The sequence below is a fragment of the Ziziphus jujuba genome, chromosome 3 (genome assembly GCF_031755915.1).
Source record: "Ziziphus jujuba cultivar Dongzao chromosome 3, ASM3175591v1".
Taxonomy (NCBI): Eukaryota; Viridiplantae; Streptophyta; class Magnoliopsida; order Rosales; family Rhamnaceae; genus Ziziphus; species Ziziphus jujuba.
Window position 1 is genome coordinate 34,270,660 of NC_083381.1, and position 13,143 is coordinate 34,283,802.

At 32.3% G+C, this 13,143-nt stretch overlaps 1 protein-coding gene across 1 annotated transcript; it reads right to left on the bottom strand.

Moving 5' to 3' along the window:
* Positions 1 to 417: 417 nt before the first annotated feature.
* On the bottom strand, positions 418 to 3,678 carry LOC107409225 (uncharacterized). Its single transcript, XM_048478378.2, has 3 exons — positions 3,398 to 3,678; positions 1,883 to 2,081; positions 418 to 864 (listed from the first exon to the last, which is right to left on the bottom strand). The coding sequence occupies exons 2-3, from the start codon at positions 2,062 to 2,064 to the stop codon at positions 678 to 680; spliced, it is 369 nt and encodes a 122-aa protein (XP_048334335.2). The 5' UTR covers positions 2,065 to 2,081; positions 3,398 to 3,678; the 3' UTR covers positions 418 to 677.
* Between the last annotated feature and the right edge of the window lie 9,465 nt (positions 3,679 to 13,143).

Here is a 13,143-nt window from a genome sequence, read left to right on the forward strand (position 1 = left end):
TACCCTAATCTTCATAACTTCAGCTCTTTTTTGCATACGGGATGGTAAGTTATTTAATGGAAGTATCTATATATACACATGTATCTGTACAAACAGATATTACAAGCTCTCTCATATTATATATGCACGCAATGCCATAATCTTTATTTATTTATTTATTTAATTTTTACACATTTGTTACAATTTTACTATGTTGCATTAGCAACAAATTCACTGAACTAAATTACAACATTTTGCACTATCGTCTATAATCCACCTTGTGTATGAAAATTTTGAAAATATGAAGAATTCAATTTATTTTATATTATATAGAAAAAAAAATAAAAGAATATCCATGTAATTTGGAAAATCTAAAATCTGGAAAATTATCATAATCAGTTTGGAAATTTAGCAATGAAGCAAGTTGAAGATGAAATAGATGGAAGGCAACAAAGTGTGCACTATTATCAGCCATTGGATGTGTCAGCAGTGGCTTCCAACACATAACAAAGACAACATGTCCAAGTCAGTCTCCAATCACATGGATTATTCCTCAGCTACAAAAATTTTTCAGGAATAAACAAAAATAAAATTCATAGCATGTATACATCCAGCAGTTCATACTATGCAAATATGACAAGAGGGGTTTTTACACATGCAATCCCTGAAGAACAAATTTCACCAAATTGCTTGTTTTCTCACACATAATAACCAGTGAAAGTAAATCCCCTTCCCACGATCTCACCGGCACAAAACCAGGCAAAGCACTCCAACCCAAACAAAGCAGCTATTCCAGCATCTTCCACCTTCAACTCTTGCCTGTTCTTCCATATCTGCTTCACATAATCCACTTCCTTCCAGAATGATTCGTATCGACCAGGGATACTGCATGGTGAAAAATAAGTCAACCGAATCAAACAGTGAAGCCACATAGGTTGATTTGGAATAGCCAATTTCCACTTGCAGCCATATAGGTTAATTTGGAATATTGCATGGGGAAAAAAAGTCACCATATGAAGATTGCTCATACTATGATTGCAATTGATTACACAGTGTGTTGGAAGCTGTATTGCATATGCGTATTCAATTTTCTATGATATCCCACTAGATTGCTAGTAAGAAGCATCGTTTTTTCTAGGTTGGGGAATTGGAAGGGGGTCTGATTATTTATAGATACTATACACACATTATCCAAAGGATTGGCAAAACTCAGTAAGATTGTACACAAACAATGTTCACCTTAATGTATCAGGTAACCAACGCCACATACAAAAGACAAAAGCATCAGAAAATGATAATTTTATCTTTATATTTTACTCAAATAAATATTAAAACTTTGATGCTTTTGCAATTGCCTTTGAAGGAAGTTTAAATCATGTAAAATTTCAAATAGCAACAACTCAACCGGTTTAGCTAAGATAAAACAACTAAAATATACAGGATCCCTTCTAATGTAAACCCATGCCTTGCTTTTCTCCCATTTGAAAGATAAAAAAAATAGTAAAAGAGAGTAAATGACCAGCATATGTGTCTATGCCTATGATGACAAAGAGAATACCAGACTAATATATGCGAATGCTTACAAAAACAGTACCAAACCACAAGAATAAGCATGGCAGTTAATGCAAAAAAGCAACACATACAGAAGACCAATCACTAAGCAAGTAAATTTAATCCTATATGGAAACCCACCCACAAGTCAGGCAAGAAAGATATAAGACTTCCAAATGTTACTAAATATTAGATAAAAGGAGAGTTCACATAAAAGCAACTTGCAGTAAAGGGGCTTATAGCATTTAGTAAAGGAGTATATAAACTCTGTAACGGTCTCTAGAATTCCTACCAGAGCCAAGCAAAGTTAAAACAAAGCCAATGCTAAGACATCCAAAAACAGAGTCTTAACCTAGCAAGACGAGTGTAAAACAATTGCTTCGCAAGGAGGTTGCATTTCTCAATTGTAGCTGGCTCCTGAACATGCTGCTTGTTCTCCTCCAACAACTGCTTATAGTAAGCAGATGCGTGCTTGGTCATGACTTGTGATGCTTGACAAGCCTTGGATTGCAACTGACGCAACTTTGATGCCATCAAGTCCAAAATTAAGACTAAATTCAGAAACAAACAAAAAGTTTAATTATTAATCAATCTGAAACAAATTAAATGGACAGATTAACAATTTAAAGTCACATTTTCCTAGCTTTCACTTATTCACAGTGGGCCCCATGTTTTTTGCCAAGTAGAAAGAGGAAAAGGCAAGAAGTTAACTCTTCAAAACTTGAAACTTGAAAGTTTCATTTATTCAGTAAATGATGAAAACGCTCACAATTAAACAACCTACAATAGTGAAATAAAGGTTCAGTGGGAACCAGTGAAAAGATCAACAAAAAAGAAAAATTAAGCTCCAACATTGAAGTTTCTATCTTCTTCAAAACATTACTCTAACCAACCAAACTATATAGAGTAGACAGTAGTTAAACTATCATCTGAGGAAAGAGAGTTTGAGTCTTCTAAGGCTTAGCAAGATAAATCCCAAAAAGTCAAATAAATGTGAATTGACATGAAACACATCAATAGCATCCCCCCTTTCTCTCTTGGTAGAAGCATTAGCTTTCTTATCATTAAAGATGACCCACAATTGGAAAAAACAACACAGAAAGCAGTGCCAAATCAGCATACATTCACATTGCATACAACGAAGACCAAAAGGACCAAACTTTCCTACTCAAACTGACAACATTTTCATCCAAAATGCAACCTATACCAAGGACTTGATCTAACCAGTAAATGAATTAGGGTTCCCAGTCATCAAGGTCCGCATGCCACATTACAAAAACAATAAATTTTAAACAAATACAAAACTTCTCCTCCAAAATCACACCATCACAAACCATTATCAATCTTCAAAACCATTAATTTTGTTCCCAAATATGATCCTTTTCTCCCTATTATTACCTCATACATATTCTAAAAATTCAAATTTATCCATCTTAATCAATCGGCCATCGGTCTCCAATTATCTTCCAGAAAACCTCTAAAGTTATCCATGATCACCGCACAAAAAACCAGCCTTATGTATCTTATTCTTCTTATACGACAATAATAAGGATTTACTAAATCACCATATTAGTTTTACAAAAGTAACTTCCTCGTCCAGTCCATAGGCAACAGGCAAATAACATGGGTTCAGAAGAAACAATAAAATAATTATCGTAAAGGAGGAATTGAGTCGGTGTGAGTGTGAAAAAGTTGCTACTGTATCCTATAGATTCTTTCAAGGAAAATTAATTAAGAAACGAACGCACTGGACCAATAAAAAACAACTAACTCAAAAACTAAACCCTAACACAGAAAGAAAAAAAAAATACAAAACAATTCCCCAAAATCAAAGACAAAAAGCGGATAAATGAGATAAACTTGATACCTGAACGAAAAAAGATTGATGGGGTGGGCAAGAAAATTAAAAGGGCGGAATGTGAGAAGAGAGAGAGAGAGAGAGAGAGAGAACCACGAGCCACCCAGGAGGAAAGAGAAGATTGGGGGAGCTGTGGAAGGAGGTCGGAAATGGAAGACGAGCAATTTCCAGGAGCTAAGGAGCAGCGACTCCCTTGAGGGAAGGTGTTGAGAGTGGAGAGCGAGATTGGAAGATGGCTGCTTGTGGTTTACTTCGGCGAGATCCTTCTGTGGAAACCAACTTTTTAATGTTTCATATATATATATATATATATATATATAATTCATCATTAGATTATATTTAAAATGTATAAAGTGGCATGTTAAAATTGGAAACATCAAAATTAATAAAAGTAATTTCAAATAAAAGGCTTTTTTTACAATTAAAAAATCTGAAAATCTTACATTAATTTTTATATTATATATTTTATTAATTTATTAATTTTTATTACAAGTTATATCTGAATGCATTTTTTAAAGAAATTTCATATAAATAAATAAATAAATATATATATATAATATAAATTTGCCTAATTTATATATTTATGCAATGCAATAATTTATTTTTTTAAATATATATAAATATACATATATTATGTTTAAATCATATATTTAATAACAACATTAATTTTTCATTTTTGGATTACATTAAAAACTAAAATTTAAAATTATATTTATTAATTATTAAATTTTAAAAATTAAAAATATCAAAATAGTTTTTCCCATTTAAAAGCTGTTTTTGAAAATATTCAAACAATTTTCTAAATTAATTTAAGTTTCCAGAAAATGACTTTTAAATAAGACAAGTAAATAGTATTTTCTCAAAAAAAATATATTAGAAGCATAAACAGAAACAAAAATTATATTAAACAGGATGTTGATAAGATATTAAAATCCTATTTAGAAAAAATTGAATATATAATAATCAATAAATTATAAAATATATTTTTGAATTTTATCCTTTAAATTCTTCAAATGTGATTCAATAATTGATGAAGACAATTTTTATTATAAATTACACATTCAGGAATATATATATATATAAGTCTGATTATATATATATATATATATATACACATATATATTACACCATTGAGCTTTTCCACCATCCATCTCTTGACTTTTTTTCTAGATTTTTTTTTTATGAATTATCTATAATTATGTGAATTATTTAGAAGATTTATTTATACTAATAATGAGACTAATTTAATTACTAATTTTTGTAGTGAAGTCTTTAGATATATTCTTTGTAATACTTTAATTCTTCTATTGGACTAAAGGACATATTTTTATTGAGAGCTTAGTTAACTCATCGTCGTCATCATCATCATCATCATTATCATTATCATTAATTTTTTTGAGTGTGTCAAAAAAAAAAAACAGAAAAAAAAAAAAAGAAATAAGCCATTTGACTTGCGCCTAACTTCAATTTATAAAACTGAAGGGTTTTAACAGTGCTTGATATTATATATCATTATATGATACACATTGGTACCGAGAGTGTGGGGTGGAGACCATTCAATTGTTTGTTAGGAAAATCTTGTTTGTTTAGGAAAACCTGAGAAAGAAAGATTAAGGATGATTGTGCCTATTAAACATTGCTTTTGTTTCTACTGTTTTCTTTTTTACAAGTAAAAGGATTCAAATGATTACTAGCTGTATTTTAAGGTTAGTAAAATTTGATATCTTATTTCATTAAAATACAATATATTTGTAATTGACTAAGCAATAAGTGTGTTGACGTGTGACAAGCTACAGTCCAAGATAATCATCACGTAACCACACAGGCTCATATCTCATCCTATTGTGTCAATCATATATTAGATATTGTACTTAGCCATTTTGTTAATACTGGTATATATATCAGATAGACATACGAGAATCATGATAAGCATACTACACTGTATTATTTACATGTTCAATACATAAGACGTTAATTATGCTTAATTCTCTTTAGTGAATCTTACATGGTATCAAGTATTAGAACGGTCACACGGAATGGGCGGCTATTCTACAACCTTTTTTGTTATTAAACCTGCCAATACTTTTCTTTCTCTGATGTTAGGCTTCCTAATTATACGTTTCCATTTAAATTGGAACAACATAACTATACCATTTAAAGGTCTCAAATCTTGCCTTTTTTCATTTATTTTATTTATTTATTTATTTTATTTTGGCAGCTGACTCATTGTCTCAATGGCGTTGCGGGAAAGTAAGCTTGGATCTCTTAATGGAATTAAGCTTTCATATCATTACCTGATGCTTTCCCATCTCTTCTCTGCTGATGATGGTCTTCTTTTTTCTTTTTCTTTTTTTCCTTCCCTTGAGAGCCAATATCACAGAGGGTGCTTGCTTTCTAAATTGTATCAAATTATAGTGTGAAGCACATGGTCAGGAGGTAAAGTTCCAAAAGTCTGGTTTTGTTTTTACTTGCAATACACGTTAGAAAAAGCAAGCTAAATTGGGAGATTTATTTCACTGTAATATTTTGAAAGGAGGAGGAAAATATTTGGCATTACCTACAGATTGGGGAGGTCAAAAATAAAGAGATTCAGTATACACAGAGAGTTTGAGAGCCAAAGAAAGTTATCTAGCTACTGATATTTTATTGATATATACATACAGTCACAAAAAAGAGAATAAAAGGTAACTAGAATTTGGATCCTCCATCAATGGAGATTTACACGCTATACAACTAACAAATATTCTACATAAGAAAAAGTACAAGAGGGAATGCACAAGGAAAGTATATTAAGATTTGGTCATGTGAATCCCTTGAAATGTGGAAGAGGAGTGTTTTCTAATATGCCCCCACAAGATTTTGTCACCATCGGAGACACCAAGCTAGGCCTGAAGAGAAGTAAACTGTTGCTTGGAAAGAGGCTTGGTTAAGAGATCGGCAATCTATTCTTGAGTTGCAACGTGATAGATAGATAAGTCACTGGTGGCAACCTGGGTTTGAACAAAATCGTAATCAATGGTACTATGCTTCATTTTGGAATGGAAAACTGGGTTGGCACATAAGTAAGTGGTGCCAAGTTGTCGCAAAGTAGGTGAGAAGGCTTGGTAGAAGGAATAAGAAGATTAGACATGAGATTTTGAAGCCAGGAGAGTTTAGTAGCAGTGTAACATCCCGTCCCGAAAAACATTAGAATTTTCTTCATGTTGACTGAGGTTGACCGGATTTGACTACCTTTGACGGAGAGGAGTCAAATTTTGACTTTTTGTTTCATGTGGAATTTTGCGTTGACCAAGGCACCCTTGCGAAGTACGTGTCATCCTGATTTGAATCATGTATGGTTGTGAAGTATTCATCGATATGAGTTCATAGACTAGTGGCACGTCTAACTTGGATATTTCGTTGAAAAGTTATGGACATACAAAGTTTTCCAAATACTATAATATTTTAATATATTTTTTAATTGAGTGAACAGTGTGTGCCATGTGTCATATTCTCAACCAATCCCATGAGTGAATAGTATCACCCATGGATGGCTTTTATTTTGGCCAAAACACATGCGGGCTAGGGGGAAAAGAAAGAAAAAGTGGATGAGAGAGAGAGGAGAGACCACCACTGGCCATCGTTGATTTGCCATTTTCTGGACACCCTTTCCATACATGTGCCTGACCACCCTCACCACCCCTCCATTTCCGGCTAGCCCACCAAATCCCACTGCCAGCCGACCTGTGACGCGCCCGAATCGGGGCATTTTCTGATGGCGGCGCCGAAATCTTCCACAGTAGATTTCTCCCTATCCCGGCCTCTGTTTGCCTCACCGCCAGTCCCATCCATTCACCCATCCTTCGATCTACCTTTCCTCCAAAAATCATGACCAGTGGCCACTGGACGCGCCACCGGTAGTGATAGGTTTCGATGACCACGGTGGCTCATCGGGAAATCGATTTCGGGTGAGTTTCCAGTCACACCGCCCATCTTTTCCTACTAATTTCGACCCCCTGAACTCAAATCTGATTTCCTTTTTCCCCAATTCTTAACGGATTGTAAGAATCGAAGGCCTAAAAACTGAGAACTTTCTGGTGAGGTTCCAGTCACCACATGTTCGATCTCATGAAAGTAAGACCATGTCTGTAATCTTCGTTTCACAAGCTTCGATTCGGTATATAATTTGTAAATTTTGGTTGTCGTTTGTGTTCGCTTTCCCAGGTGCCCGTTTGTGAGTTACTTGACTAAAATATTAATTTAATCGATTTTGTGTAATATTGCTATTTTAGGAGCACGTGTGTGTCAGGAGACGGATCCTGTGGAGGATCTTGATTGATACGCGTGCCCGAGGTGAGTGATCCACCTTCAAAATTAATTTTGGGTGTCAAATTAATTATATTTCATTATATTTTAATATTTGAATGTTTTATTTTATGTTAATTATTTGATAAATTGCGAATTAAATTTTGATGCCAATATTTGAATAATTTGAAATATATGATTTTTGACAAATTATGGAAATCTAGATTTTATGAAAATTTGATATTTAAAAGAATTGTGAATTTAATATTATTTAATTTATTGTGGAATTTATTTGTGAGTTTATTTTGATTAATAAAAATGCATTTATACGAATTTGTGAAAATTTGAATTTTTATGTGATTTATCAGAATTCCATTTATACTGGACCTTGAGGATTAAAATATTGTTTTAAAATTATGTTGAAGAAAATATTTACGCATTGATTTAATTATGGCCAAATTGATGGAATTTATGCGATGAATTTATGATGATGATTTTAAAAAGAGATATATGGAAAATTATGGGTTTAAATGGATAAAATAAACCCAGTAATATTTTACACAAATATTGATTTTTATAATTTACGAATTTTTAGATGCACCACACACGTATTGGTATTCTGTATATGTGGATATGATTAGTGTGTACATGGATCTAATTAGCGAGCAGGTGGGTGTGAGTAGCACGCAGGTGATTTATGGGTTTGTCTTGTAGTTGACATTGGACCGAGGATCGGCAAGTTGATATCGGCCGTAGCCACCCTCCTACATGGCCAGGACGCCTATCAGCAACGGTGCGGTGGGACGTCATGCGACTATATGCCGGTTTCTCTCTTTAACCTCCTGTCTGGTGGTGCTCGAGATGCTGGGTACCGTCAGCGCCACTGGTATATAATGGGTGCATCAAATGGTTGTCATGACATGATTTTCAAATATGAAATATTTTAAAATCTTATTTTTAATAAAATGTATTTAATGGTGTTTTATTATTATTTATTTATTTAAATTTAAAAGTTTACACAATTTTTATGAAAATGTTTTTTACGAATTTATTATTCAAATTGTTTTGGTATTTTAAAATCAATTATAATATATTATATTTTCTTTCATTTTATACTATTCTTACCATTTATTTTAAATGGATGTTTTATTTTGATTTAATTATTCCTTTACTTAATTATTCACTTAATTGATTTATTCTAATCAATTAATTATTTCCTGAATTGTCTTAATATGAGTTTTATTGATAATTTTGTATCATTTATTTATGATATGTTATTAATATTTTAGTAATTGTTATAAAAGTTTATTTTCATTCTATTATTATTTCCATTCTAAATTTGGATTCTTAATTTGTTGTGTTTTATTTGTAAATTATTTGACTAATTATTTTCTGAATCTTGGGGTATAAAATATTGGATTTTGCGAAAATATTTTAAAAAATGAACATTTCCAACTGAGTGACTGTGAGGGTTTTGAGAGAAAAATTATTTTCAATTATTATTACTAACCACTTATTTATTATTAAGTAATCAAGTTCATTTTATTGTTAATTATTATTATGTTATACTCATTATGTAGTAGATTGGGTCACTCACTGATATGATTAGCATCTCATATTTTTTTTAAATTTCATTCCCTTAGGCTTAGATGATAGACATTGTTTTTTCGGGGTGAGCTCAACAGTTTGATCATTTCAGAAAGACCAAGAAGTCTTCTTTTCTTCATTCCTTATTATGTAATATTTCTTTCTACTCTGTTTGTAATAACTATCACACTTAGAATTTTATTAATGCTTTGTATACTATGTTGGATGTGTTATTTAATTAATTATGCATTGATTCCCTGTTATTTATTTGAAATGCTGCAAATTTGTGGAATTATATTATAGTAAAGTGGGAGGAATAAGGTTGTGCATATAGAAGTGTGTTTTTGTGCAGGGAATTTTGTGGTAAGTCCAGCCCTTAGGGGAGATGCTGTTGGATTTTCTATTAAAGGGTCCGATAGGATTTGTCTGGGATCAGGGCTTGTCTAGGGTTCCGGTGAGGGATCTTGGATGGGTCCTAACAAGCAGTGAGTGCAACAGCATGATACTCAGCCTCAATGGAAGAATGAGCGATGGAGCACTGCTTTTTAGAGCTCCAAGAGACGAGGTTGTTGCCAAGATATATGACATATGCAGATGTTGAAGAATAATCATCACGATTCACTACCTAATCTGCATCAGAGTAAGCAAGAAGATTGAAAGAAGAGCTACGACGGAGGGTGAGACCATAATGAATTGTATGTTTGAGATAACGAAGTAACTATTTGGTAGCAGTCCAGTGGGTTTAGGTTGGAGCAAGCATATATTGGGCACACTTATTGACTGAGAAGGCAATGTCAAGGTGGGTTAAAGAGAGATATTGCATGGCACTAATGACACTTTAGTACTGAGTTGGATCCGTGGGTGGGGCACCATCATGGAGGACAAGTTTTGTAGATGTGGACATGGGAATGATAGTTTCTTTAATCATAGATAAGTGAAACCATTCCGGAAGATCTCGTATGTATTTGTGTTGAGATAGGAAAAGTCCATCACGAGTGGGAATAACTTCAATTCCAAGAAAAAAAATGGAGAGCTCCCAAGTCTTTAATGGAAAATCGTTTGATAGATCAAGGATGAACTTGTCAATGAATGAGCTGGAATTACGTGTGACCAACAAATCATCGATATACACTAAAAAGAAAGTTCTAACACCATCCTTGTTAAAAATGAAGAGAGAGGAGTCAGATTGTGAGGCAACAAAACCACAAGAGGAGAGAAAATCCTTTAAGGCTGAAAACCAAGCATGAGGGACCTATTTTAGACCATACAAAGACTTTCGAAGGCGGCAAACATGAGTGGGTCATGATGCATCGGCGAAAATAGTTGGTTGAAGCATGAATACCTTTTTAGCAAGATTCCCATGTAAGAAGGCATTGTTTACATCGAGTTATCAAATTGGCCATGCATGAGTTAAATCAATGGATAGAATTACCCATATCGTAATGGGTTTTATGACTAAATTGAAGGTGTCGGTGTAGTTGATACCAGGTCTTTGATGGAAGCCTTTAGCGATAAGGCGAGCTTTGAAATGATCTATTCGACTATCTGGGTGTCGCTTCACACAAAATACCCACTTGCAACCCATAATGTTAGGATCCGTCCAAAATTTCTCATCGAAAACCTAGACAAGCCCTGATCCTTAGGAAACCCTATCGGACCCTCCAATGGAAAACCCGATAGAACCTCCCCTAAGGGTTGGACTTACCACAAATTTTCTGCACTAGAAACACACTTCTATATACATCCCCTTACTCCTCCCACATTACTACAATTAATTCCACAAATTTGCAGTACCCCAAATGAATAACAGGAATCAGTGCATAATTAATAACTAAATGTCCACTACAGTATACAGAGCATTATACAAATAAATGTGGAATTAATATAATGTCAGATAAAGAAGTAATACAAGATGGAGAGGAAAAAAAAGAAAAAAGAAATGCTTCTTGGACTTTCGGCAATGAACTGAGACGTCGAGTTCGCCCCGGACGATCAACGTCTCCCAACCTGGACCTAGGGGAATGGAATTTAAAAAAATATGAGATACTAATCATCTCAGTGAGTGACCCTAACTACTGTACAATTATAAAGCTACGATAATTATAGTATGCTTGATTAATTAAGAATAAATAAATAAATAATTAATAATTAATTAGAAATAATAATTTCTCTCAAAACCCTCACCATTCACTCCGTTGGAAAGGTTTCCCTTTTAAAACCCTCACCATTCACTCCGTTGGAAAGGTTCCCCTTTTAAAACATTTTCGTAAAACCCAATCTTTTATACCCCAAAAATCAAGGAAAACAATTCGTCAATAAATTTCGAATAAAATACAAAAATTTAAGGATCCAAATTTATAATGGAAATAAAGAATAAGACATCATTGGATACCATAAATAAAATCATAAATAATACTTATATTAAAGAAATTTGGAATAAGAACAAAAATAAATCCAATATATAAATTATAAAATTTATTGTTTAAATCAAGGAAATAACCAAAGGAATATTTTAAATCAATTTAACATCTATATAAAACAATTGATAAAAAAATATAATAGAATTTATTTTAAGATATCAATCGATTTAAATGATAAAATCAAGACGAATAACTCTTAAACATTAATGAGAATAGGTAATAAAATTACGATAACAATTCCATAAAATTTGTGTAAAACTTTAAATTTAAATAAATAATAAAAACAACAATTTATACAACATATACAATGTACCATACGATGTACCAATCTGTAAACCGTAGGATACACCCACCTCACGACCCTCAATATATGAATGGCGTCGTGGAAATAATAGATAATCGTCAGGACATACCCAACCTCACAGTCCATGGCAATAATAAACCGTTGGATGATACCAACCTCACGGTACCGTGGTAATAATAATAAACCGTCGGATAAACCCGACCTCACAGTCCGTGGTAATAATAGATAATTGTTGGATGAAACCAACCTCATGGCACCGTGGTAAACCTAGCACACTGTAATATAATACTGAACCAAACTCTGGTACTATATGGTACATTAATTAAAAATAACCGATACAGTATCCTACTGTATCATAATCATAATTTAATTGTCAAGTTCAACCGCTTGTTTAAATATTTCAAAATTTTCAAATCGTCGTTTTATACGAAAATCAGAAATACCACAGTGAAATATATTCACCATAAATCAAGTTTTAAACCCATAAAATTCTTAAAATATTTGAACATGCTTAAAATCATAAAATTTTTCATTTGCTTCTCAAATAAATCATTACCGAAATGATTTAAAACCCCAAATTAAATACCAAATATTTAACTACTCCAAGTTCACTTATGAACCCATTAGAATTTAAAACCATTTAATATATTGTCAAACCTTACGTAAAATGACAACTCATATTTAATAAGGCAAATATTTTTATATGCATAATCCAAACATTCAATCCAATGGTATATAAGCCAATTTATTCGAACACATATATATTATATTATACCCAAAAATAATTTTTCAGAATTAATAACCATAGCAATAATTAAAATAAATCAACCCACAATTTCTTTAAATTTCCAAATATATTCTTTTGGCACCAAAACATATATTAAAAACATTATAAATTAGCAATACAATTTATATGGAAATTCTCTTAATATCAAATACATAAAACATATTTATCAAATATTTCAACAATGAAAATTTGATAATAATTGCCAAAATCTCAAATTCCTTAAAACCAAAATATATTATAGTGCGTAAATATTTAATTCCATTCAATTTTGGCATCAAAATTTCAAATATAAATTTACTAAATATTTGGCACATAAAATATCAATTTCAAATATTCAATTCACACAAAATATTCACAAATTTAATTCCCAAAA